We start from the raw sequence: 27,251 nt of genomic DNA, 5'->3' as shown, positions 1-27,251 counted from the left end.
AGGGGGAGCTGGCAAACTCCACACAGACAGCGCCCACAATAAGAATTGTATGCTGCCAGTAATGGAATGTGCTAGCTACAAGATGAGATAGACATTATTTCCTCTGGAGAATCAGAGAAAGAGACGATAGAAATTAATAAAACTGAGATGCAAAGAGAGTAGATAGTCAGTGTTTCACATGGAGTGGAAGTGTCAATTACAACAGAGCGTGACTACTGGAGTTACAAGTTCACCAGGGGGATTAAGAATGGATTTAGGAGAGCTAGAAGTGGACATGAGAAGGTTTTGGTGAGTAGGATGAAGGAAAACCCCGAGGCACTCTATACATAGATGAAGAATGGAGGAGGTTTGAAGTGAGGGTAGGAGGAAATAGGAAATGTGCCTGGAGTCAGAAGTAGGGGAGGTCCTGAACGAATATTTTGCTTCAGCATTCACCAGTGAGAAGAACCTTAACAAAAATGAGGACAACGTAAAGAAACTAACATGCTGGAACATGTTGACTTTAAGAATGATGATGTGCTGATGTTATTTGTTCAAGAAAGATAGTAGTGATGATCTGAGAATTATAGACCAATGAATCCTACATCAGTAGTGGGCAAACCATTGGAGAGGATTTATTCACTGCGATTAAAATGTCACCCGTATGGTATTCCTAGATTCGACCTGCACCAAGCCGTACGCAGGTAATCAGCAGGTACTCACCTAGTGCTGGTGGCAGAATCATCGTGATTAAAGGTTTCAGCTACAAGTACACGGGCACAATGTTTGAGGTGACGGTCTTCAACTGCAACCTAAAACCAAAGATCAAAGCCCATGCGGAGGCATAATTCAGAGCAGCTGGGCTCACAACCATCTCCTGCAGCCCGAGGCTGGTCCTGTCGGAGTGGTAGTGAATCGTAGGCACACAATGAACACTGAAGTCCCATAGCCTAATGTTTGAAATTCAGCATTAAACTTGTTCACCATTACATCTGGTGGATTTGCAATCTGGCCTGATATTTCAGTTAGAACACCATAGCGGTTAGCACAATGCTTTACAGAGCCAGCGATTTCCGATCAAGGTTCAAACCTGCCAGTTTGCACGTTCTCCCGTGACAACGTGGGTTTTCTCTGGGTGCTCTGGTTTACAACAGAACAAACATCAGATTCAGACCCTTCGGCCCATGATATGCTGTCCCTTAAACCTACTCCAAGATCCACCTAATCCTTCCCTCCTACACAGCCCATAACCCTCTGTTTCTCTATCGCCCATGTGTCTAACTGAGATTCTCTTAAATATCTCTAAGCTGGTGCCTCCATCATCCCCCTCAGCAGTGCAAACCCGGCATCTACCACTGTGTAAACACAAAAGGCACCTCAGACTTTTCTTCATTCACCTCCAACAGATGTCCTCTGCCATTGGCCATTACCACTGTCGTCCTTATCATCTTATACCCCTCTATAAAGTTACCTGTCATCCTCCATTACTCCCAAGAGAAAAAACCCTAGTTTGTTCAACCTTTCCTCATAAGGCACATTTTCTAACCCAAGCAGAACCTTAGTAAGTCTCCTCTGCACCCTCTCGAAAACTTCTGCATCCTTCCTATAATGAGGCGACCAGAACTGAACACAATATTCCAGAGTTTTATAGAGCTACAACATTACCTCATTGCTCTTGAACACAATCCCTCAAATAAATGAAGGCCAGCACACCCTATACTTGTGCGGCACCTTTGAGGGACCTAAGGAGTAGGAGACCAAAATCCCTCTGTTTCTCCATACTGCTAACAATTCAGCCATTAACCTTGTACTCTGCCTTCAAGTCTACCTTCCAGAGGGAATCATCTTCCAGAATGAACTTCATCTATGTCCAAACCCAGCTCTTAATCCTATTAATGTCCTGCTGTGACCTATGACATGATCCAAAATACCACCAACCTTCATGTCATCTGTAAAGTTACTAATTACATGTTATCCCCTCATAATTTCGAAGTTCATGAACTAACCAATAATCAATTATGCTCTATAAACAACATAAGAGTTAGAAGTTTCCCCAAACACAAGAGATTCTGCATATGCTGGAAATTCAGAGAGGAATAAACAGTCAACATTTTGAGCCAAGGCCCTTCGTAAGAACATCACAGGTTTCCCGACCATTAATTTAAATTAGACTTTAAACCCAGTTTCTAGAAGGGGTGAGTGGTAGCTATGTATCATTCCTCTCAATTATTGTCTAGATTTATTAATGTTTAAGTATGAAACAGCAGGAACATACATTTCTCTCAGCAGCCTCCCATCGAGCAGAGTTGGTCAACCTCGGTCTTTTTTTCAGAATGGGCACTGAACTTGAGGGGATTTTGAAGGAGTACTGCACGTGATCTGTAGGCCAGACCATTGCCTCACCAGGAGCAGTTGTTAGTGCACTGCTTCTGATAAAGTCACCACTCTCCAAAGCATAGTCTCCTGCAACAGAAGAAATAGGTTAAGCAACTCCTGTCCTAATAGTGAAGAGGTCTATATAAACGCATCCTGGTTTAAAACAACTCGCGGAGCAGATTAATTTCTTTAGAGTGGATGGTGAATCTGTGGAATTCAATGCCACACAGCGGTGGACGCCAAGTCACTGGGTGCTGTATATTTAAAGCGGAGGCTGATAGGTTCTTGACTACTAAGGGTGTCAAAGATTACAGGGAGAAGGCAGGAGAATGGAATTAAGAAGGATCAGCCATGATGGAACAGCAGATCAGACTCGGTGGGACGATAAGCCTAATTCTGCTTGTGCTCTTAGAATGAAGAACATTTAAACCATGGATTCCCAACCTTTTTTTATTTTTAAATGCTGTGGACCCCTACCATTAACCAAGGGGTCTGTAGACCCCCAGGTTGGGAATCCCTGTTTTAGACCGAAAGAACTGGAACTATAACCAGAGGGGGCCCATGAGATTAACTTCGCTCTCTCCACTTTCTTTAAAGATGCAAGACTGAAGGAAGCACATTGAATTGACTCAAGTTGCCTAGTTTCATCCAGGTGAATGAAAGGGTTAAGTGAACTGCAGCTATCAAGTCAGTATCAGCTGCACCTCAGCCGGAGTGAGTCACTGTTTAACTGCTTTGTAATACCTCCACCCTTCCTAACTCACGGGGCACCAGCCCTGTAGCTGGACCTTCCTTGGTTTGGGGTTTCTCCTCCCGAGTCACTAGGAGAAAGTAAGGCTCTATCCTTCACCAGTATAACAAAAACAGATAGATAGGCCACACACAGGCAAATGGGACTCGCTTGGAAGGCCATTTTGGTCAGCAGAGTTAAGGTGGTTGGAGGATTTGTTTTGGCACTGTATTACTCTAATTAGGGGTGCATTGGTAGTGTAGCAGTAAGCACAATGCTATTACAGCTCGGGGCGGAGTTCAGAGTTCAGTTCAGAACTCTGACACTGCAAGAAGTTTGGACGCCCTTCCCATGAGCGTGGGGGTTTCTTCTGGGCATTCTGGTTTCCTCCCACGATCCAAAAAATGTACTGGTTTGTTGGTCATTGCAAACTGTCCCATGATTAGGCTAGGGTTAAATAGGTGGGTTGTTGGGTGGTGCAGCTCACTGGACTGGAAGGGCCTGTTCAACACTTATCTCTAAATAAATAAAAAATAGATAAATCCTGCATTCCCAGTGTTGCAAGCTTTATTCTAAGCCTATTTCTTCATTGAAGATTAAAACACTGGCAGTGATTGGGAATAATTCTCACTAGCGTCCTCAAGAAATCTAAGTAGAGATCTTAGTTTTCTTGTGATTACGGGCATTGTAATTCATTTCATAAGACAAGGGGAATGATAAAGAAAGATTACCGGTACCTCTACTTCCTCAGGAGGCTAAAGAAATTTAGCCTGTCCCCTCTGACCCTGACCAACTTTTAATCGGTGCACCATAGGAAGCATCCTATCTGGCTGCATCACTGCTTGGCACTACATCTGCTCTGCCCGTCACTAAGGGAAACTGCAGAGCTGTGAACAAGTCATACAGCCACCTGCTCTGCCTGGACTCTGTCTACATTTCCCACTGCCTCAGTAAAGCAGCCAACATAATCAAAGACCCCTCCCACCTTGAACGTTCTCTCTACTTCCCCCTCTCATCGGACACAAAAACCTGAAAGTACTACCACCAGGCTCCAGGACAGCTTCTACCACGCTGTTATAAGACTATTGAATAGCTCCCTAGTACAACAGGATGGGCTCATGACCTTGCAATCTACATATATCATTATGGCCTAACACCTCATTGTCTACCTGCACTGCACTTCCTTTGTAAGTGACACTTCATTCTGTTATTGATTTACCTCAATGCACTGCTGTGATGAATTGATCTGCATGAACTGTCTACAGGACGAGTGTTTTCCAGTGTACCTCGGTCCACACGACTCAATAAACCGAACTTTTACAGTTGTTTTGGACACCTTTCCCTGGTTTCCACCTTAGCCATCAGTTATTCTTAATTCTTATCAAGCAATCTGCTCCATCTTTCAAATCAGTCATCAATCCCTCCTGCACCAAATCCCTACTCAACGATTAATATAAAATGAATATGATTAATATAAAAAGGTTTGCTTGTCACGTGTATATCGAAACAGACAGCAGAATTTGCCATTTGCATCAAATCCAAAACGATGAGCAGGGGGCAGCCCACAAGTGTCACCAAGCTCCCATCGTCAACATAACTTACTAACCCTAACCCACAAGACATAGGAGCAGAATTAGGCCACTTGGCCCATCGAGTCAATGCCATTTCATTGTGGCTGATCCATTCACTCCCCGTAACCTTTCACACCCTGACTAATCAGGAACCTACCAACCTCCACCATAAATACGCCCAATGAACTGGCCTCCACAGCCACCTGTAGGAACGAATCCCAGTTAAAGAAATTCCTCCTCATCTCCATTCCAAATGGATGTATCTCTGTTTGAGGCTGGGTCCTCTGTTCTAGACTCCCCCACCACAGGAAACATCCCCTTCATTCTTCTAGACTAGACTCCCCCTTCACTGGAAAGATCCCCTTCATTCTTCTAAACTCCAGCGAGTAAAAACGCAGAGCCATGAACCACAGCCCAAATGATAAACCTTTCATCTCCAGAATCATTCTCATGAACCTCCTCAATGCCAGCACGCAAGTCGATCAGAGTATTGCACAGATGCAACAGGAGCGAACCCATGCAGGTCCAACAAAGAGCTTTAAAACCCAGTGTCTATAAAAGAGAGCAGTCACTGTTGGAGTAGTCCGGCTTAGAGTAGCAAGGCTTTGGCTCAACAGGGTTTCTGCGAGAACAGGCAGTGGCAAAGTTAGTTCATTCCTTATTTAAATCTTGAGAGAATAGGGTTATGTCTACAGAGCCAGTGTTCTGTTCTGGGTGTTAGATTTCCAGGGAACTTTCAGGCTCCTCGATGGCCACATCTGCACCAGGTGCATCGAGATGCAGCTCCTTAGAGACCGAGTTAAGGAACCGGAGCTGCAGCTCAATGACCTTCAGCTTGTTTGGGAAAGTGAGGCAGTGGTAGGAGCTACAAGGAGCTGGTCACCCCAAGGCTACAGGAGACTGATAAATGAGTGGGTGTCAGGAGAGGGAAGGGAGAACTTCAGACAGTAGCCATCCCTTTCTGTTGGGGGTGGGAGGGGGGGGTGAAATGACCTACCTGGGGGGAAGCAACAGTGGCCGTGCCTCTGGCACTGAGTCTGGCCCTGTGGCTCAGAAGGGTAGGGTACTGAATATGATGACAGCAGTTATAGGGGACTCTAGTCAGGGGACAGATAGGCAATTCTGTTAACATGAAAAGGAAACACGAATGGTAGTTTGCCTCCCAAGTGCCAGGGTCTGAGATGTTTCTGTACGCTTCACAATATCCTGAAAAGGGAGGGTGATCGGCCAGAAGTCATGGTACATATTGGTACCAACAACGTACCAAGTAAAAGGAAGGAGGTCCTGAAAACAGAGTATATGGTGTTAGGAAGGAAGTTGAGAAGCAGGACCTTAAGGGTAGTAATCTCGGGATTACTGCCTGTGCCGGGCAACAGTGAGGATAGATAAATGTATGGCTGAAGAATTGGAGCGGGGGGGGCAGTGATTCCGATTTATGGATAACTGGAATGTCTTCTGGGGCAGGTGGGTCCAGTACAAAAGGGATAGGTTGTACTTAATCTGAGGGGGACCAATATCCTTGCAGGCAGGTTTACCAGAACTATTGGGGATGACTTAAATTAATATGGCAGGGGGAATGGGAACTAGGATGATAGAGCTGAGGATGTGCCATCAGGTTTACAAATAGATTATGGATGGAACACGAATGTAAGGAAGGACAAGCCAATAATTGGGTACATATGCAGTCAGAGCAATGAGTTGAATCGTGCCACAGAGGTAAAATTCAAAAGGGTGAAGAATGCAGGACTAAAGGTGCTGTATTTAAATGCGCGTAGTATTTGGAATAAGGTGGATGAACTCAAAGTGCAATTTAAAATTGGTCTGCATGGCATTGTGGGCATCACTGAAAGAAGGCCATAGCTGGGAGCTCAACATCAAAGGATATACTTTGTATTAAAAGGACAGGCAGGAAGGCATAGGTGGTGGTGTGGCTCTGTTGGTAAGAGATTAAACTATATCTTTGGGAATCTTATATAGACCTCCAAATAGTGGCCAAGATGTGGGGTTGAGATTGCAAATAGAGCTGGAAAAGGGTAATGTCACATTTATAATGGGGGACTTCAACATGCAAGGGGATTGGAAAATCAGGTTGGTGTTGGATCACAAGAGGGGGAATTTGTTGAATGCCTACGAGATGGCTTTTTAGCACAGCCTGTGCTTGAGCCTGCTTGGGGAAAGGCATTTTTAGATTGAGTGTTGTGTAATAACCCAGATCTTATTAGTCAGCTTAATGTAAGGGAACCCTTAGGAGACAGTAATCATGATATGATTGAATTCATACTGTAGTTTGAGAAGAACAAGCACATCTGATGTATCAGTATCACAATAGAATAAAGGGAATTGCAGGGGCATGAGAGAGGAGCTTGCCCAGGTGGATTGGAGGGAGATGCTGGCAAGGTTGACAGCACAGCAGGGATGGCTGAAGTTTCTGGGAAAGTTCACAAGGCACAGGGTTGATATGCCTCACTGAGGAAGAAGTTCTCAAATGGCAGGGACAGGTAACTGTGGTTGACAAGGGAAGTTAAAGACTGCGTAAAGGCCAAGGAAAAGGCATATAAGGTAGCAAAAGTGAGTGGGAAGCTTTTAAAATCCAACAAAAGGCAACTGAAAAAAGCTATAAGAAAGGAAAAGATTAAATACAAGGGCAGGCTAGCCAATAATATAAAGTAGGATACCTAAAGCTCCCCCCCCCCCGCCCCCCAGTAAAAGGGAAGCGAGAGGTGCTGTTGGACCACTGGAAAATGATGCTGGTGAGGTAGTAATGGGGCTCAAAGAAATGGCAGATGAACTTAGTGTGTACTTTGCATCTGTCTTCACTGTGGAAGACACTAGCAGTGTGCCAGAGGTCTGTGAGTGTCAGGGAGCAGGAGTGAGTGCCATTGCTATTACAAAGGAAAAAGTGCTAGACAAACTCAAAGGTCTTCAGGTGGATAAATCACCTGGACCAGATGGACGACATCCCAGAGTCCTGAGAGAGGTTGCTGAAGAGATAACGGATGCATTGGTCTTCATCTTTCAAGAAACGCTTGATTCTGGCATGGTCCTGGACTGGAAAATTGCAAATGTCACTCCACTCTTTTTTCTGTTTTTTTTTTTAGAAGTCAGGAAGGCAAAAGAAAGGAAATTCTAGGCCAGTTAGCCTAACCTCAGTGGTTGACAAAGTGTTGGAGTCCATTATTAAGGACGAGGTTTCAGAGTACTTGGAGACTAATGATAAAATAAATCAAAGTCAGCATGGTTTCTGTCAGGGGAAATCTTGCCTGACAAATCTGTTAAGACTTTGTGAATGAAGCTTGCTTGCAATGGAATCCGAGGAGGTGTAACAGCCACTATTCTTTATTCTATGTGAAGTCTAACAATAAAGTAAATATTTTTCATTCAAAAAAAAGAAGAAAGTAACATGTTGGGTGGACAAAGGAGACAGTGGATGTCATTTACTTGGATTTTCAGATGGTGATTGATAAGGTGCCACACATGAGGCTGCTTAACAAGATAAAATCCTATGGCATTACAGGGAAAATACTGGCATGGAAGAGGAATGGCTGACAGGCAGGAGGCAGCGAGTGGGAGTAAAAGTGTTTGGCAGCTTTGGACCTGTACTCACTGGAATTTAGAAGAATGTGGGGGGGGGGGGGGTGAAATCTCATTGAGACCTACCAAATGTTGAAAGGCAATCCTTCAGAACAGAGGTAAGGAGGGATTTATTTTAGCCAGAGAGTAGTGAATCTGTGGAATGCTCTGCCACAGACTGTGGTGGAGGCGAAGTCCCTGGGTATATTTAAGGAGGAGGTTGATCGTTTCCTGATCAGTCAGGGCATCAAAGGATATGGCGAGAAAGCAGGTGTATGGGGTTGAGTGGGATCCAGGATCAGCCATCATGGAATGGCGAAACAGACTTGATGGGCTGAATGGCCTAATTCTGCACCTATGTCTTATGGTCTTATCCTTTTAAGGGGTCCAGAATTGCTCACAATACTCCAAGTGCGGCCTCACCAGTGACTTATAAAGCTTCAGCTTTACATCCTTGCTTTTATATTCTAATCCTCTAGAAATGAATGCCAACATTGCATTTGCCTTCCTCACCACCTACTCAATTTGCAAATAAACTTTGAGGGAATCCTGCACAAGGACTCAAGTCCCTTTGCAAAGTGCTTTTTTGAATTATGTCCCCCACTTAGAAAATAGTCTATGTTTTTTTCTTCTACCAAAGTGCTGGGCTACACACCTCCTGCCACTGTATTCCATCTGCCACTTCTTTCCCCCTTCTCCTAATCTGAGCCCTCCTGTAGCCTCCCGGCTTCCTCAACACTACCTGCCCCTCCACCTATCTTTGTACCGTCCACAAACGTCGCCACAAAGCCATCAATCCTGTCATCCAACTCATTGACGTATAATGTAAAAAGCAGTCCCAACACCACCCCTGTGGAAGACCACCAGTCACTGGCAGCCAATCAGAAAAGGCTCCCTTTATTCCCACTCGTTGCCACCTGCCAGTCAGCCAATGTTCTATCCAGGCAACGCTCTATCTTTTCTGCAAAACCATGGGCTCTCATCTTGTTCAGCAACCTCATGCGTGGCACCTTGTCACCCACTGACACAAGAGCAGAATGTCTGCTCCACCATTCCATCATGGCTGATCCCAGATCCCACTCAACCCCATAAACCTGCCTCCTCTCCATATTTTTTGATGCCCTGACTGATCAGGAAATGATCAACTTCCGCCGTAAATATCCCCACGGACTTGGCCTCCACCGCAGTCTGTGTCAGAGTATTCCACAGACTCACTACTCTCTAGCTAAATAAATCCCTCCTTACCTCTGTTCCAAAGGGTCACCCCTCAATTTTGAGGCTATGTCCTCTAGTTCTGGATAGCCCCACCACAGGAAACATCCTCTCCACGTCCATCCCATCTAGTCCTTTCAACATTCAGTAGGTTATTTCGTCAAAGAAATCAACAGATTTGTCAGGTAAGATCTTCCCTTGAGGAAACCTTGCTGACTATGGCCCATTTTAAAATATACCTCTAAGTACCCCAAAACCACATCTTTAATCAACTCCAACATTTTCCCAACCGCTAAGGTCGACTACTGGCCTATGATTTCCTTTCTTCTGCCTCTCTCCCTTCTTGAAGAGTCAAGTGAAATTAGCAATTTGTCAGTTTTCCAAAACAATGCCAGAATCCATTGATTCTTGAAAGAACATTACTAGTGCCTCCACAGTTTCTTCAGCTACCCCTTTCAAAAACCTGTGGTATTGTCCATCTGGTCCAGGTGATTTATCTACCTTCAGGCCTTTCAATTTGCCAAGAATCTTCTCCCTAGTGATAGCAACTGCACTTTTGCCTCCTGACTCTCTCAAACTTCTGGCATTCTGCTCACATCTTCACAGTGAAGACTGATGCAAAATACTTATTCAGTTTGTCCGCCATTTCCTTGTCATTTTCCAGTAGTCCAGTATCTACTCGCCTCTTATTCTTTACATATTGGAAAATCTTTTGGTATCCTCTTGTTCACTAGCTTACCTTCATATCTCATCTTTTCTCTCCTTATGTCCTAAGTTGCCTTCTGTTAATTTTTAAAAGTTTGCCAATCCTCCATCTTCCCACTAATTTTTGCTTGATTCTATGTCTTCTCTTTGGCTTTTACTGTATGTTGGCTTTGACTTTCCTTGTTAGCCACTGTTTTGTTATCCTGCCTTGGGATGCGTCTATCCGGCACCTTGCAAATAGCTCCCAGAACCTCCAGCCTCAGGATGGCGCTTATGGAGTAAACCGCTTTTAGGCTTTGCTCCAAACCTTTTACGTCTTTTTAACCTACAAACACCCCTTAAATGATCTTTTTATACTTATTCTAAAGGGGTCTAAACATACAGAATTTTTCTTTTTAACTATTTGAATTATTCTCAACTTGCTGAAATGTCTGAAGTAAAAGAATCGAAACAGACGAAAGAACCGATAACTTTAGAAACAATTATGAAGCTTATAGAAGACAGATTTGAAGAACTGGAGAAAAAACTAACCGTAAAGCTCTCTGCGTTTGATGAGCGTTTAGAGACATTCGAAGAAAAACTCCCAACACTTACACCGGAATCACAAAAACAACAAGCAAGTATTTTGGCTCTTGAAGAAGCCGCTCGCAAGAAAGATCGTATAATTGAAACTTTACAACAAGAGCAAACTTCGACTTCTCAACAGATGGATCGTTATAAATCTAAAATTACTGATTTTGAAAATCTCTCTCGAAGACAAAATCTTCGGTTAATTGGGATTCCGGAAAAATTTGAGAGCGGTGATCTTACCGTTTTCTTCTCTAAATTTCTAATGGATGTCTTTGGTCCAGATGTACTGGACTCTCCTCCGATAATCGACCGGGCACACCGTGCCTCCCGTTTTCGTTCTGATTCAAGTTTGAAACCACGACATGTAATTCTCCGGATCCATTACCCTCATACCAAAGAGCGTCTGATTCGGGCGGCCCAGAAAAAGGGTATGATCAGCTTTCAAGAGTTTAAATTTCGTATTCTGGAAGATAATAGCCCTGAAGTCTTAAGGGCAGGAATGGCTTTTAGATCAGTTATGTCGAAAATTCACCAGAAAGGCTACAAGCAAGCGCTGTTATTTCCAGCACACTTGAGAGTTACTCTTGAAGACGGAACTTTTCGGCTGTTCAAATCTCCAGCGGATGCTCAAAGCTTCTTGGAACAATGACATTCTATCGGGTTGACTAATGTAATAATTAGTCTATAGATTTGGATCTTTTTCAGAATGATGTTTGGTTTGTTTTGGGTATGGCTTACATGTATTTCTTTATTCACGGTAAAAGCTCTTTTTTTCTTGGCTTATTTTGACTTTATTATTTTTCCATATTATTAATCTATTAGCTTTGAAAATAACTTATTAGGGTTTTTTGTTTTTTTTAAGTTTGTATATGCTTTTTTATATTTTAACATTAATAAATATTAAGACTTTTTAAAAAAAATAAAATGTCGTTTCTTCTTCCCGACAGACTTTAGTGCTTGGAACATCACATCCGTTTCGATGTGCTTGAAAGTTTTAAACTCTCATTTAAAATACCAATCCAGTATTATTCATTTATGGGTTTTATCATTTTAATTTTTTAACCCTTTTGTTTTTATATATATATATAAATAAAATGTGGGTTGTTTGTATTTTTTTCAACTTTTTTTTGTCTGAGTTGCCGTCTTAAAACATAGGGGTAATTTTAGTGTTAGATTGCCTGCTTGCCTCTTTTTGGCTTTTTTCCTGGGGTTTTGAGGGTGGAGGGAGGGGGATTTTTATTTTTTCTTTGCTTGCTTTTTGCTTAGTTTTATTTCATGGGCTTATATGAAACTACAAAAATGGTTGCAGTGCCGTGACTTCCGGTTTCTCCTTGAACTTACTTCCTTCTTCCGGATTCATGAGTTCACTTTTTTTTAAAACTTATGTGTTAACTGTAATAAATATTGTCAATATGGATAGGATTATTAATTTTGTTTCTTGGAATACTAATGGTTTAAATCATCTGATCAAATGAAAAAAAATATTCAAAGTATTCCATAGAATGAATACCAATGTTATTTTTGTGCAAGAGACTCATGTAAGGAAGGTGGATAGTCAACGCTTTTTTATGTTTTGGAAAGGCCAATAGCATCACTCAAATTCGCAAGCCAAAGTAAGAGGTGTTTCCATTTTTATAGACTCATCAACTTCTTTTATACATCATGAAACAATTTCAGATCCACAAGGTAGATTTTTGCTTATTACTGGTCTACTTTTTAAATCAAAAAGTTGTTTTAGTCAATGTTTATGCTCCAAATACTGATTGTCCTGAATTTTTTAAATGTTTATTTACATCCTTTCCTAATTTGAATCAATATAGATTGATAAAGGGTGGGGATTTTAACTGTTGTTTAAACCCTTTGATGGATAGATCCAAGCCCACCCAAATTCTTCCAAATAAATCGGCTTCTCTCATCAACTCTTTTATGATTGATTCAGCTATTTGCGAAATTTGGCGTTTTCTACACCCTAATGACAAAGAGTTCTCATACTTTTCCCATGTTTATCATAATTACTCAAGAATTGATTACTTTTTCATTGATCACCATTTACTTACAGATGTTATTGATTGTAAATATGACTATTACCATATCTGATCATGCACCTCTGAAGTTATCTATTAAGATAACGGATTCATATATTAATGCTAAATTTTGGAGGTTCAATCCTGTTTTATTGCAGGATTCTGACTTTGTTAACTTTATTAAACAACAAATTGATTTGTTTTTCTCAACAAATTCTACAGCAGAGATCTCTAGTGGGATTTTATGGGATACTTTTAAAGCATATATTCGTGGACAGATTATTTCATACTCTGCTGGAGTTAGGAAACGAACTAATTCTAAAATATTAATATTAGTTGATAAAATCAAAGCAATTGATAAGATTTATTCAATGACCCCTAGCAAAGAACTTTATAAAGAAAGAATGGAACTTCAAATGGAGCATAGCTTATTATTATCCTCTTCGTTTGAAAGTCAGTTAATTAAATCAAAAACCCAATTCTATATATGGAGATAAGTCTGGTAAATTATTGGCTAACCAATTGAAAATTGTTTTGGATAAACGACAGATTACTAGGATTCGTAAACAAGATGGTACTCTGACGATCGACCACAAAGAGATAAATAAAGCCTTTCAAGATATATCAATCAGAATTTACTAAGGACTCTTCTATAATAAATGAATTTTTAAGGAAATTGAATATCCCAAAAGTAACTGTTGAGGATAGCGTATTTTTAGATACACCTATTACAGAGTCTGAAATAGAAAAGGCTATTTTTTCCAATGAATTTGGGTAAAGCTTCTGGTCCAGATGGTTTTTCTGCAGAATTTTTTAAATCTTTTTCTTCTATACTTTCTCCTTGGCTTTGTAAAATTTTTAAAGATGCATTAAGTATAGGCAAATTACCACAATCTTTTTATGAAGCTTCTATTTCTTTAATTCTTAAAAAAGATAAAGACCCTACTGATTGCGCATCCTATCGGCCTATATCCTTGTTGAATACGGATTTTAAGATTTTTATTAAAATTTTGGCTATTAGATTAGAAAATATATTACCTCGAATTATTTCTGAAGATCAGACTGGATTTATTAAAAATCGCTATTCATCTTTTAACATTAGAAAATTAATTAATATTATTTATACCTCTTCATCTAAAATACCAGAATGTGTCATTTCTTTAGATGCCGAAAAAGCATTTGATAGAGTTGAATGGCCATATTTATTTAATACAATGCAACATTTTAATTTTAGTTCAAAATTTATATCATGGATTAAATTAATATACCATAAACCCTTAGCTTCGGTTTTTACCAATAATCAAAGATCCCCTTTTTTTCCAGTTATTTCGTGGTACAAGGCAAGGTTGACCTTTAAGTCCTTTACTATTTGACATCGCTTCAGAACCTTTGGCTATAGCTATTCGTGAATCACCCAATATTCTGGGTATTACCCGTGGGGAGACGACGTATCATAAATACTGAGAGTTTGGGAGGCCTTATATATTGATTATTATATATCTGATTGTCTATTTAAACTATTAATTATGCATTCTCAAACGCTTTGTATTCATATTTCATCTATGTTTTTCTTAAAATTAATAAGAAGATTTAAAAAGAAAGAAACTCCAGCCATTGCTGTTCTGTTGTCATCCTTGCTAGTGTTCCCTTTTCAATTAACTTTGGCCAGCTCCTCTCTCATGTCTCTGTAATTCTCTTTACTCCATTGTAATACTGATACATCTGACTTGCTTCTCCCCTCTCAAATTGTAAGGAGAGTTCTATCATATCATGATCACTGACTCTCAAGGGTTCCTTTACTTTAAGCGCCCTAATAAAATGCAGTTCATTACACAACACCTAATCCAGAATAGCTGATCCTCGAGTGGCTTCAACCACAAGCTCCTCAAAAAAGCCATCTTGTAAGTATTCTACAAATTCTCTTTGGATCCAGCACCAATATGTAGTTGTCTACCTGCATATTGAAATCCTCCATGACCAAAAAATTGCCCTTTTGACATACTTTTTCTATCTCCCATTTACAGCCCACCTGGCTACTGTCCAGAGGCCTGTGTACAAGCCCATTCAGAGTGTTTTTACTCTTGCAAACCTGTATGTCTTTGGATTGTGGGAGAAAACCGGAGCATCCAAAGGAAACGCACAGGACCGGGAGAATGTACCAACTCCCTACAGTCTACAGACAGCAGCAGGAACCAAACCCCGATCTTACAGGCAGTGCGGTAAACTGTTGCAGTAGCTGCCACCATGTTGCCCACATACTAACAAGCCATTTTACCCATGCCAAAATCACCAGCATCCCCCATCCTTCAGCAGTAGAAAACGTAACGTCACCACCCATCAGTGGAACCAGCCCACCGGCTAGAACTCCCTCAATTGCGAGTTTCTCCCTCCTCAATGCAACAAGAGCATAGGACAATCGCTGCAAGACCACAGAATTCCACGGCCAAGTGATTCCTCTACGGCAACATGAACTACTTTTGCAATTTTCAGCCTTGAGTTACTTGCAACAAATTCTTTACCTTGCAAGCCACCTTGATCTCGTTTATCCAGTTCTCCTCCCAGCCTGGAAAATGAACACTTACTGGGGGAAAAAACAAAACCATCAAGATTAGCTTTCAAGTTTATTGTCATCTGCCTGTACATATATACAAGCGAACAAGAAAACAACCCTCTAGACCATGATGCACCCACAAAACGTATCACACACAGCACACAAAACAAAATAGTACCAGAAGTTAATGAAATGCAATGCAAAATGCACAGCAAACAGCTCCCTGTACTAGTGACAAGACTTCAGTGGTGGCAGGTACATCAAAACAGACAGTGAAGTGTGTCAATGACCAACACAATCTGAAAATATGCTGGGGGCAGCCTGCAAGTGTCACCACACTTCCAGCACCAACACAGAAAGCCCACAACTTACTAACCCATGTCTTTGTATGTGACTGCATGCACTTGAGGTGCCCTGGTTTACTCCCACATTCCAGACAACGGTGAGCTGGCTGCTGAACTGTAGCACCGTGGTTAGTGTAACACTTGTGCAGTGCCAGCGAACCAGGCTCAATTCCAACCACCGACTGTAAGGACTCTGCATGTTCTTCCCGTGATCATGTGTTGCTCTGGTTTCCTCCCACATTCCAAAGATGTAGTAGGTTAATTAGTTACATGGGTATAACTAAGCAGCCTGTAAAGCATTACGCTAACCACCATGCTACCATATTTAGTAACTTTCAGAAACATGCATCCTGCCACCTACAGCAGGAATAGTTCGCTACAAAAGACACTAGCAACACACACACACAAAATGCTGGAGGAACTCAGCAGGCCAGGCAGAATCTATGGAAAAAAGTACAGTCGACATTTTGGGAGCACACAACACAGTAAATGATCCCAACAGACTCACTTGGAAGGACTGTTTAGGCCCTGAATGGTAGCGAGGGAGCTGGTGCAGGGACAGGTGAAGCACTTGTTCCTCCCAGTGTGGCCTCACATAGATTGGGAGACCGCTTCGCCAAATACCTACACTCCGTCTGACAGAAAAAGTGGGATCTCTCAGTGGCTACCCATTTTAGTTCCACTTCCATAAGGCCACACTTAGGTTGGAGGAACAACACCTTGTATTCGTTTGGGTAGCCTCCAAACTGATGGCATGAACATTGATTTCTCAAACTTCTAGTAATGCCTCCACCCCCCCCCCACACCTTCACCACTTCCCATCCCCTTTTCCCTCTCTCACCTTATCTTCTTGTCCACCCATCGATTCCCTCCGGAGCTCCTTCCCCCTTGTCTTTCTTCCACAGCCTTCTGTCTTTCACCAATCAACTTCCTAGCTCTTTACTTCATCCCCCCCGCCCTTCAAGTTTCACCCATCACCTGGCGTTCCTCTCCCCCCCTCACCCCCTACCTTTCAAATCTACTCCAGCTTCTTTCCTCCAGTCCTGCCGAAGGATTTCGGCCCGAAACGTTGATTGTACTTTTTCCCATAGATGCTGCCTGGCCTGCTGAGTTCCTCAGATGTGTGTGTTGCTCAGATTTCCAGCATCTGCAGATTTTCTCTTGTTTATTACAAGAAGCATTGTCTATATGCACATGTACTGGACAGAAAACAAGAGCACTAGTCCTTGCCTGCTCTCCCAGATTCAGTGGTCAGAACATTGAGCACCTCACCTCAGATCAGATTTCATGATACATATCAGTGATGATAATTTCTGATCAATTGAGGTCACATTGACAAGTGGCAGTACAGGAGTCAATGGTCAGTGCCACAGGGGCCTCATTCTGTGTCATTAAGGCTAGATTACAAAAAGATATAATGTGAAATCCATACTGCTGAGGAGTGGAGGTGAGAAACTCTGGCCCCTCCGATGACGTAACTGGAGTAGATGGGCGATCTGGTAAAAACTTCCTTTTCTGGGCACCAAAGCAATTCACCAGCAGCCAGTTGCCTAGACAAAATAGTTTAACAAAGTTCACCTGTTAAACAAGTCAAAAAATCTTACTTAGAGAAACATCGCCCTTTCAGCCCACCAATTTAACCCGTCTAATCACAGGACAATTTACAATTAACCTACTAACCAGTACATCTTTGGACTGTGGGAGGAAACCAGACCACCCAGAGGAAACCCACATGTACACAGGAAGGACATATAAACTTTCTTAAAGGACACCAGAACTGAACTCTGAACTCTAACGCCCTGAGCTGTAATAGCATCATACTAACTGCTATACTGCTGTGGCACCCTTGATTTTTGACAGTCAGAAACATTTGGAAATGAATTTGGGAGAAAAGATTTTTTTTTAAAAAAAAGATGTGCACAGTGAATAGGTCAGGATCAGTTAACAATTCAAAACAAAAAAAGCAAAAACTAAGTCAATTTTCAATCTTCACACCATCTGTCAATAAGCATTAATCTTCACTTACCAACCACCGTCAAGGTCAGGAACAGATTGAGACACTTGAAGTCCAAGGAAATGCAGCCGTTGAACTCGGACAAGGCATTCAGCACAACCAAGACCAATAAGACTGCTCGGGAGAAGCCTGGAGTTTGCAGAAATGCCATGATGAGAGCAGAGGTCAGGAAGTAACTGACGTGTACAACGGAAGTGTAGATCACATGTCGGTTTCCCCCTGTGAACACCAAGTTACGAGTTACCCCAGTATAGAAAATTCCATAGACCATAAGATATAGGAGCAGAATTAGGCCATGTGGCCCATTGAGTCTGCTCCGTCATGGTTAATCCATTTTCCTCTCAGCCCCAGTCTCCTGCCTTCTCCCTGTATATTTTCATGCCCTGACTAATAATTTATCAACCTCCACCCTAAATATACCCCATGACTTGGCCAACACAGCCGCCTTTGGCAACAGATTCCAGAGATTCACTACCCTCTGACTCAAGAAATTCCTTATCTTTGTTTTAAATAGATGCCCCTCTATTCTGAGGCTGAGCCCTCTGGTCATAGACTTCCCCCACCAAAGGAAACATCCTCTCCACATCCATTATCAGGGCCTTTCTGCATTTAATAGATTTCAATGAGATTTCGCCCCCTGTCCCACCCCAGCACCATTCTTCTGAATTTCAGCAGGTACAGGCCCAGAGCCGTCAAACACTCTTCAGATGGTAACCTTGTCATTCCTGATATCATTGTCATTTTTTCTTAAGAAAACTTAAGAGACTGAAAACTGTTCACAGGACTCCAAGTGAGGCCTCACCAGTGCTTTGTAAAGCTCCAACATTACATATTCTAGATTACACATTCTATATTTTAGTCAATTCACAACCACCACCAATCCAGCAGACAATACAAATTGGGTAATCTGAAGACCATATTAAATTCCACGAACATCTCGACGCTTTTGGTCTCCAATCCATTACAGTTCCTGTGTTCCCTCAGCTCCTTCCTCTCTTCCCAGCTGTTCAAAGCACATTCTTCTGTTAATATAGATTGTTCATGTTGTGTCTGCAAGGAGTTTAAACGTCCTCCGTGGCCACATGGATTTTCTCAGGGTGCTCTGGTTTCCTCCCAGTCTAAAGACATGCCAGTTGGTAGGTTAATTGGTCATTATAATGTGTTTAGGCGAGGGTTAAATTAGGGATTTGCTGGGCAGTGCAGCTGGAAAGGCCAGAAGAGCCTGTTCCACACTGTATCTTGAATACATAAAGTAAATCTTAGTTTCTCCTACTCTCATTCAGCTCCCTCTACTTCACCTTGCAAAAAAAAGGCCGCGTTTACCAAAAACAAGAGATTTCTCAGATGCTGGAAATCTTTAGCAACATGCATGAAATGCTGGAGGAACTCAGCAAGTCAGGCAGCATCTATGGTGGCAGTACCAGGACTGAAGGGTTTCAGCTCAAACTGTCGACTGTTTATTTCCCTCCATAGATACTGCCTGATTTGCTGAGTCATATTTAACAAGCCGTCATTACCATCTCTGTGACATCGTCAAACTACACTTCATTCCATCCCTATCCCCAGACAGTTTCTTTGTTCTTTGAAACCCATTTTCTCACCTTCTCCCCCGCCTCCCACCACCCCAACCACTGCACACTTTTAGCTATTATGCTTGTCTTTCAAATTTCCAACAGTTTTGTTTGAACTCTGTAATGGTAAAATTTAACTGCATCCGAGTAGAGGGACAGCACCCTGGTACAAATGCACGTGGCTGCGTACCCGTCCACTTGAGGAAGCTGTTCAGTCTCTGGTTCACTCCTTTCTCCAGGTGGGCGAGCATGTGCATCACCACAGTAACTGTCTGGTTCATCTCCTGCAGCCTATCCATCAACTGGTCATAGTGGACGGCCGTCTGGGACTGCTGGGCAGCAAACTGGACCAGGTTCGACTCTAGGCAAATGTGTTCAATGTCAGTAGTTGTTCAAAACTCAAGAGACAAGAGCACAGAAACAAAATGTCTGAGTCACGGAATCCCTGAATTTCTTTTGTTACAAGACTATAAGACAGGAGCAGAAATAGGCCACACAGCTATTCGATTTGTTCATTTATGGTGTGCAAAAATGCTTTAGAACATAGCACATTACAGGCACTTCAACACACGATGTTGTGCCGATATTTTAACCGACTCCAAGATTAATCCAACTCTTCCCAGCCCTCCATTTTTCTATCATCCATGTGGCTAAGAATTTTTTCAATGTCCCTAATGTATCTGTCTCTACCAACACCCCTACTAACATATTCCACACTCCTGTCACTGTTTAAAAAATTACTTCTGACATCCCCTCCGCACTTTACTCCAATCACCCTAAAAATATGTCCTCTTGTATTAGCCGCGGCTGCCCTGGGGAAAAGCCGCTAGCTGTTCACCACCTGTGCCTCTTACCCTGTACACCCCTTTTTTTCAGCAACTGATTACCAAGTAGTTACCTTTATAAATTGGTGCAACATTTAATAGAAGACATGGATCCTGTATGAGACAAAGCTTTACCAAGCCCATATAAAACAAAGTATGAAAACACAGAAAAGATTTACTGAATGGTTTCAGGGATAAAGGGGTTTGAGTTCAATGGATAAACTGAAGAATCCATGGGATCGTCTCTTAAGGAGAAAGACAGCCAAGAGGACCTCAGTTGTCAGAAATGAGTTAACACGATTTTTACTTTTGAATGATAACCAGATTGTACAGATTTAAATAGGTTGTCAAGAATCTTTTTTTAAAGCAATACTTGTGGTGAACTACATATACCTGTCTGGACACGCCCCCCCCTACTGACTGCTCCTGTGGCTCCTCCCACTGACCCCGGTATAAAGATGATTGGGGCCTGAGACCTGCGCTCAGTCTCCAGGATGTAGTATGGTGGTCAATTGCTGCTTGTTCTTTCTTCCAGTCAATAAAGCCTATATCTCGCCTCACGTCTCAGAGAGTTATTGATGGTGCATCAATACTGATTAGGATTTGGAGCATTACGAAATGCTGAAGGAACTCAGCAAGTCAGGAAGCAACTAAGGAGAGGAATAAACAGTCGATGTATTGGGCTGTGATTCTTCAACACCAATCCTGATAAAAAGTTGCAGCTCAATAAATCAGTTTATTCCACTCCATAGATGCTGCTGGAACTACTGAGATGCCCCAGCATTTTGTGTATGCTGCTCTGGATTTCGAGCATCTGCAGAATCTCATATTTACGATTAGGATTTGGACTACATTGTCCACAAACAGCGGGTGGTAACAATAAAAGGCCCGGGAGGTGGGGGCTGTGAGAGATTCTCCTTTGGTCTCACATTTCTGTGGGGATATCCATTGTTATTATCAGCAGTTTTTTTGTTTTGTTGCATCTTGGAGGATTCATCAAGCTGTACTGGTCTCTTTCGTCCCCCTTGCTCGAGGAGCACTGTTAAACTTCTTTCAAGTACCGGAAAACTGAAAGCCCACTATCCGGGCAGTGAGTTTCCAGCAGCCTGGGTTGAATTCCCTCAGCTATCTGTAGGGAGTTTGCACATCCCCGCTGTGACTGCGTGGCTTTCTTCCGGGTTCCACACACATTCCAAAGACATACGTTCATCGATCGCAAGGGTGCAATTGAATGGTGTGTGCTTGCCTGTTACCACGCTTAGCTCTTGTGACAAGATCTGAAGGATTCTTCTAAAGTGGACTGTTTCTTTAAACGAGAGAGAGGGAGCGAACAGCTTGTGTGCTAATTCAGCAGCAGGGAGTGAGGGAGAAAGTCTGTGAGTTGCCTTGGAAACTGAAAGGCAGAGCTTATATGATGGACAGCTCGTGTTCCGCACTTGGAGATATATGCAAGGTCAGTCGACTTTTTAATCAGACACACAGGAGACACACGACGCCAGAAGCAAGGCGGACACTGGTGAGCTTTGTGTGCCCACACGGGTGGGGCTTTTGCTCACAATGTGGACAAAGGAGTGACCAGTGGAATGCTGTCAGTGTGTTTAACCCTGGCCTGGGTTGATAGCATTACCGTGGAAACAGTCACCTTTCTGTGGTCACAAGTTGGTGACTTTAGATAAGTTTCAGGAGCAGGATGACGTGGAGGATCAGTATCGGCATTTGAAAGTCTCTCTCTCTCTCCCTCCCTCCCCCTCCCTCTCCAACTCTACTCAAATCAAATTCCAGAACTGAACTGATTACTTACCATCCCACCGTAAGACTGTATCACCTACACCATCTGAGCTGGGGAAACCTTGGGAACCTTATTTACTCTTATATGTATATGCATATACTTTGCTAACCTGTTTACCTTATCTTGTTTTATATGACTTATTCACCTAGTTACTAATAAAATAGTTTATAATGCAAGACTCAGACTCCAGGTGTGTCCATTTCTGCTGTTTTTTTAAAACCCATTACAGGGTATGTAACACTCTAAACAAGATAAATAAATTATTCAGAAATGCTGATGGTTTGGCATTTGACTCAAAAAGGTTTGTTTTTTTGTATTCCTGCAAACTCATCAGGGTACTATTTTCCACAACCTGCAAAAAAAAAAGCCGATTTCCCATCTACGGAGGGGAATAAACAGTTGATATTTCAGGTTGAGAGCCTTTGTCAACTGAACCAAATTGCTGACTGTTTATTCCTCTCCAGAGATGCTGACTGATTTGCTAAGTTTTTGTTTACTGCTCAACGTTTCCAGCATCTGCAGAATCTCTTGTGCCTCCCACTGACACAGCTCTGCTGCATGAAACAATGAACATACTGGTGCCTGAGGGACACATGAAAGCAGCATCCATCAGGCCATGTCTCTTCATCAGGCAGGAGGCACAGAAGCCTTAGGTCCCACATCATCAGCTTCTTCAACCATTCAACCATCAACCATCAGGCTCCTGAACCAAACTGGACAACTTCACTCACCCAGACTCACAACTGATTCCACAACCTAGACTCACCTTCAAGGACTCTTTACAAATCTCCTCAGGAATTTTTTTTTTTTGCACAACTTGCCATCTTTTGCATATTGTTTGTCAGACTTTACGTACGTATTTTTTTTTGGTAAAATTCTATTGCATTTCTTTATTCTCCTGTAAATGCTTGCAAGAAAATAAATCTCAAGGCACCATATGTAAATATATACAGCACGTATTTTGATAATATTTTTTTCTTTGACATTCACCATTTCCTTACAATATATAAAGCCATTCAACCCATTGAGTCTATGCCAGCTTTGCTAGCTGGTCTACCAATAGCATTCTTCCACATTTCCTTGTGACATTTTCTCTCACTTGCCCAATGGGATATTTTACAGTGGCCCTCCCAGAGTACACGAGAGGAGCATGTGGGGAACCAAGTTCTCAGGGAGAACGCATGAACTCCACCGATGATCAGAATTGATCTCGGGTGAATGGAACTGGGAGGCTTTGTGAACAGAGAGGCAGAAGACCCATCACAGTGAAGACAGATCTGAGAACGCAGGGAGCTTACCCAGTTTGGTGTAGATCTGACGAGCACGTGCTCTGACCTCCAGGAGGTCAGTTAGAATTGCTTGGTGACTTTCTTGGAGCTGCAAGTCCTGGTGAGTCAACTGTTTACTGACATTTTCTAAGGTAAAAAAATAAAAATAAGATACTTTTACATACAGATTCTGCAGAATAAATGCTATTCATGATTCTCCTGCAGTAGAGTACGCCCAATCAGAAGCAAAAGTGAACGACTGCTTAATCTCTCTCCGCAGTTGCTGCCTGACCTGTTGAGTATTCTGCTTCATCTCATCTTTCTTCAAATTTCTCTAACAGTTTTTTGTGACTTGCTTTCAGCATCGCTTTGCCATCCACTCCTCGCCCCACAGAAGCTCTCAATCATCTTTCAGGCAGATCTAACCTTGGTCAATCTGCACAGATTGCTTTCACCTGCCCCTCTGAACCAGCAGCACCAACTCTCTCCTGGTCTTCGCCCCGTCACAGGGATTTATGATCTCTTCCTTTCCCAAAGATCATGTCAAAGACTCTAACAAATGTGTGCAGATGTACTGTGGAGAGCATTCTGACTGGCTGTATCACCATCTGGTACGGGGGCTCCGATGCATGGAATTTGAAAAAGCTGCAGCGGGTTGTAGACCTAGCCAGGTCCATCACAGGCAAAACCCACCCTACAATCGAAAACATCTTCAACGGGCAATGACTCAACAGGCGGCACCCATCATGAAGAACCTGCACCACCCAGGACATGGCCTCTTCTCAGTGGTACAGGAGATACTCAACATTTTTGAAGCAGTCTCTTCCCTTCCACTATCAGATTTCTGAATGGATGATAAACACTACCTCACTTACTGCATTCATTCTGTACTACCTGCTTTTAAATATATTGCTTATTGTAACTCAGCCTTCATTTGTTTTGTATTGCCACAAAACAAAATTTCACAATACATGTCAGTGATAATAAACTGGATTCTGATTCTCACTTCTGTGACCTAAAACACAATTAATCTGAAGATTTCCCAGTTTGGACACAAGGTCATTGACGCCAGCACTTGAACTTTTTAAATATTTCCTCATAATTGCAATAGTTCAGATCTGGAATCATACTTGAAATTAAAAGGGGTGGGACCATTATTTACCTAAAACTAAAATTACTTCCATTACAGAAGTAATTTATAACTCACAGAATGAAGGAGTTTTATGGTGCAGAGCCACACAACCAGTTGAAAGAAATCTGCTATTTGAATACAATATCACGCAGTCAAGGTGGTAATGGATACAAGCCCAATTCTGAGATCAATGATCAAGGCAAACGGGCAGTTCAATAGCTTGACAGTCACAGGACTCTAAACCAGAAGCATCTGATTAGTAGTGATGTCAAAGGTTAGGGCAGGAGAATGGGGTTAGGAGGGTGTGGTGAACTACATATACCTGTCTGGACACGCCCCCCCCCCCCCCCACCGCTGACTGCTCCTGTGGCTCCTCCCACAGACGCCGGTATAAAGGCGATTGGAGACACAGCCCCGGCCTCAGTCTCCAGGATGTAGTGTGGTGGTCATTTGCTGCTTGTTCTTTCTTCCAGCCAATAAAAGCCTATATCTCACCTCACGTCTCGGAGAGTTATTGATGGTGCATCAAAGGGATAATCAATCAGCCATGATGGAATGGTGGAGCAGACTCAATGGGTGGAATGGCCCAGTTCTGCTCCTACATCTTAAGGTCTCACTCTTCTTAGCTTCAGCAGTTGCAGACACAGAACTATCAAACACTCCACATCCATTACCCCTCCACTCCTGGGATCATTCTCGTAAAGTTAGCTTAAATAAAATCAACTCGGGAGGTTGGGGGCATCTGTGGAAAGAAACATCCTGTAGTTTAGGATTTGGAACCCTCCATCTGAACTGGAAAGCGTAAATAAGTTTGGTAAGCAGAAAAAGTAGAGGGCTGATGAGTGGAATGGGGATTTCGGGGTAATGTTGGGGGTAATCTATTGCATCCGGTGCGGCCTCCTCTACATCGGTGAGACCCAACACAGATTGGGGGACTGCTTCGTCGAGCACCTCCGCTCCGTCCGCCACAACAGACAGGATCTCCCAGTTGCCACCCACTTCAACTCTGCTTCACATTCCCATTTGGATATGTCCATACATGGCCTCCTCTACTGCCATGATGAGGCCAAGCTCAGGTTGGAGGAGCAACACCTCATATACCGTCTGGGTAGTCTCCAGCTTCTTGGCATGAACATCGAATTCTCCAACTTCCAGTAATTCTCTCCAATGATTCTGCTTTCTTCTACTGCCCATAGTGCTTTCCCCTTACATTCCTTCTTCACCTCTCCTGCCTATCCCCTCCCTGCTTCCCCTCCCACACCCCTTGATCTTTCCTCTGATTGGTTTTCCACCCTCCCCCTACCTTCTTTATAGGGCCCCTGCCCCCTCCTCCTTCAGTCCTGATGAAGGGTCTCGGCCCAAAACGTTGACTGCTCCTTTCAACAGATGCTGCCCGACCTTTTTGAACATTGACTTCTCTAACTTCCGTTAATGCCCCTCCTCCCCTTCTTACCCCATCCCTGACATATTTAGTTGTTTGCCTGTTCTCCATCTCCCTCTGGTGCTCCCCCCCTCCTTTCTTTCTCCTGAGGCCTCCCGTCCCATGATCCTTTCCCTTCTCCAGCTCTGTATCACTTTCGCCAATCACCTTTCCAGCTCTTAGCTTCATCCCACCCCCTCCGGTCTTCTCCTATCATTTCGCATTTCCTCCTCCCCCACTACTTTCAAATCTCTTACAATCTTTCCTTTTGGTTAGTCCTGATGAAGGGTCTCGGCCCAAAACGTCGACAGCACTTCTCACTATAGATGCTGCCTGGCCTGCTGTGTTCCATCAGCGTTTTGTGTGTGTTGTCTGCTGAGTTCCTCCAGCTTGTTTGTACGTGTTGATTTGACCACAGCATCTGCAGTGTACTTTGTGTTTAGAATGGAGATTTACCATGTCAGATCACTTGGCTATTTCCATAAGACATAGGAGCAGAATTAGGCCACTCGGCCCATCAAGTCTGCTTTGCAAATGTCTTTGTCGTGTTTTTTTTAAACCAGAGATTTAGTTTCTGGGCGAGAAGATTTTGGCAACATCGAATCAAAATATTGCAGACACCATATAAGGAAAGGGGAACTGAGGTACAGTTTGAGCTCTAGGCTTGCAGATTAGCACAACAGGAGGGCCCTGCTTCCTGCTTCTTATTCTTATCCAAAGATTTCCTAAAGGAAACCAGAAAAAAGTGGGACAGCTCATTAGAAAGCTTCTGTGGAGAACACCAACCCTTCAATAAATGACAAGTGGATTTATAGCTTGTGCATAAATACACAATGGCAGGTGAGTGGCAGCATACAGGGTGAATGACGGGATTCCCCGGTGCGGGGAAACAGAATGATCTTGGGGTCCACATCCATTGATTCCTAGAGTTGCCACGCAAGTTGACATGTTGCTTAAGAAGTCACATGGTGTGTTGGCCTTCATCTGTCAGGAGACTGAGTTATAGAGCATAAAAGCCCAGGAAAGAGCATACAAGATAGCAAACGTGAGTGGGAAGTTGGATGATTGGGAAGCTTCTAAAATCCATCAAAAGGCAACTAAAAAAGCTATAAGGGAAAAGAGGAAATCAAGGGCAAATTAGCCAATAACATAAAGCAGGATACCAAAAGATTCTTCAGTTATATAAAAGAGTAAAAGGGAGGTGAGAGTTGATATTAGACCACTGGAAAATTATACTGATGAGGTAGTAATGGGGGACAAAGAAATGGCAGATGAACCTAATGGGTATTTTGCATCAGTCTTCACTGTGGAAGACACTAGCAGTGTGCCAGAGGTTTGAGTCTCAGGGAGCAGTGAGTGCTATTGCTATTACAAAGGCAAACTCAAAGGTTTTCAGGTGGATAAGTCACCTGGGTTAGATAGACTACATCCCAGAGTCCTGAGAGAGGTTGCTGAAGAGATAACGGATGCATTGGTCATCATCTTTCAATAATCACTTGATTCTGGCATGGTCCCAGAGGAATGGAAATGTCACTCCACTCTTTAACAAGGGAGGACAGCAAAAGAAAGGAAATTGTAGATCAGTTAAGGAAACTGTTCTT

The 27,251-nt window shown here is 42.8% G+C and overlaps 1 protein-coding gene across 1 annotated transcript in view; it reads right to left on the bottom strand.

The window, feature by feature from the left end:
• Window positions 1–27,251, bottom strand: part of bmb (brambleberry) — a 56,659-nt gene that overhangs the window by 2,497 nt on the left and 26,911 nt on the right. Inside the window, exons 5-11 of the mRNA XM_073055070.1 lie at window positions 23,129–23,245; window positions 19,408–19,578; window positions 17,659–17,865; window positions 17,065–17,182; window positions 15,257–15,318; window positions 2,255–2,442; window positions 703–791 (exon numbers count right to left, since the gene is read on the bottom strand). Coding sequence (XP_072911171.1) covers window positions 703–791; window positions 2,255–2,442; window positions 15,257–15,318; window positions 17,065–17,182; window positions 17,659–17,865; window positions 19,408–19,578; window positions 23,129–23,245 — 952 coding nt within the window. The remainder of the gene's footprint in view (window positions 1–702; window positions 792–2,254; window positions 2,443–15,256; window positions 15,319–17,064; window positions 17,183–17,658; window positions 17,866–19,407; window positions 19,579–23,128; window positions 23,246–27,251) is intronic.

Source organism: Hemitrygon akajei, chromosome 8 (assembly GCF_048418815.1).
Source record: "Hemitrygon akajei chromosome 8, sHemAka1.3, whole genome shotgun sequence".
NCBI lineage: Eukaryota > Metazoa > Chordata > Chondrichthyes > Myliobatiformes > Dasyatidae > Hemitrygon > Hemitrygon akajei.
This window is presented reverse-complemented; position numbering and strand designations above follow the sequence as displayed.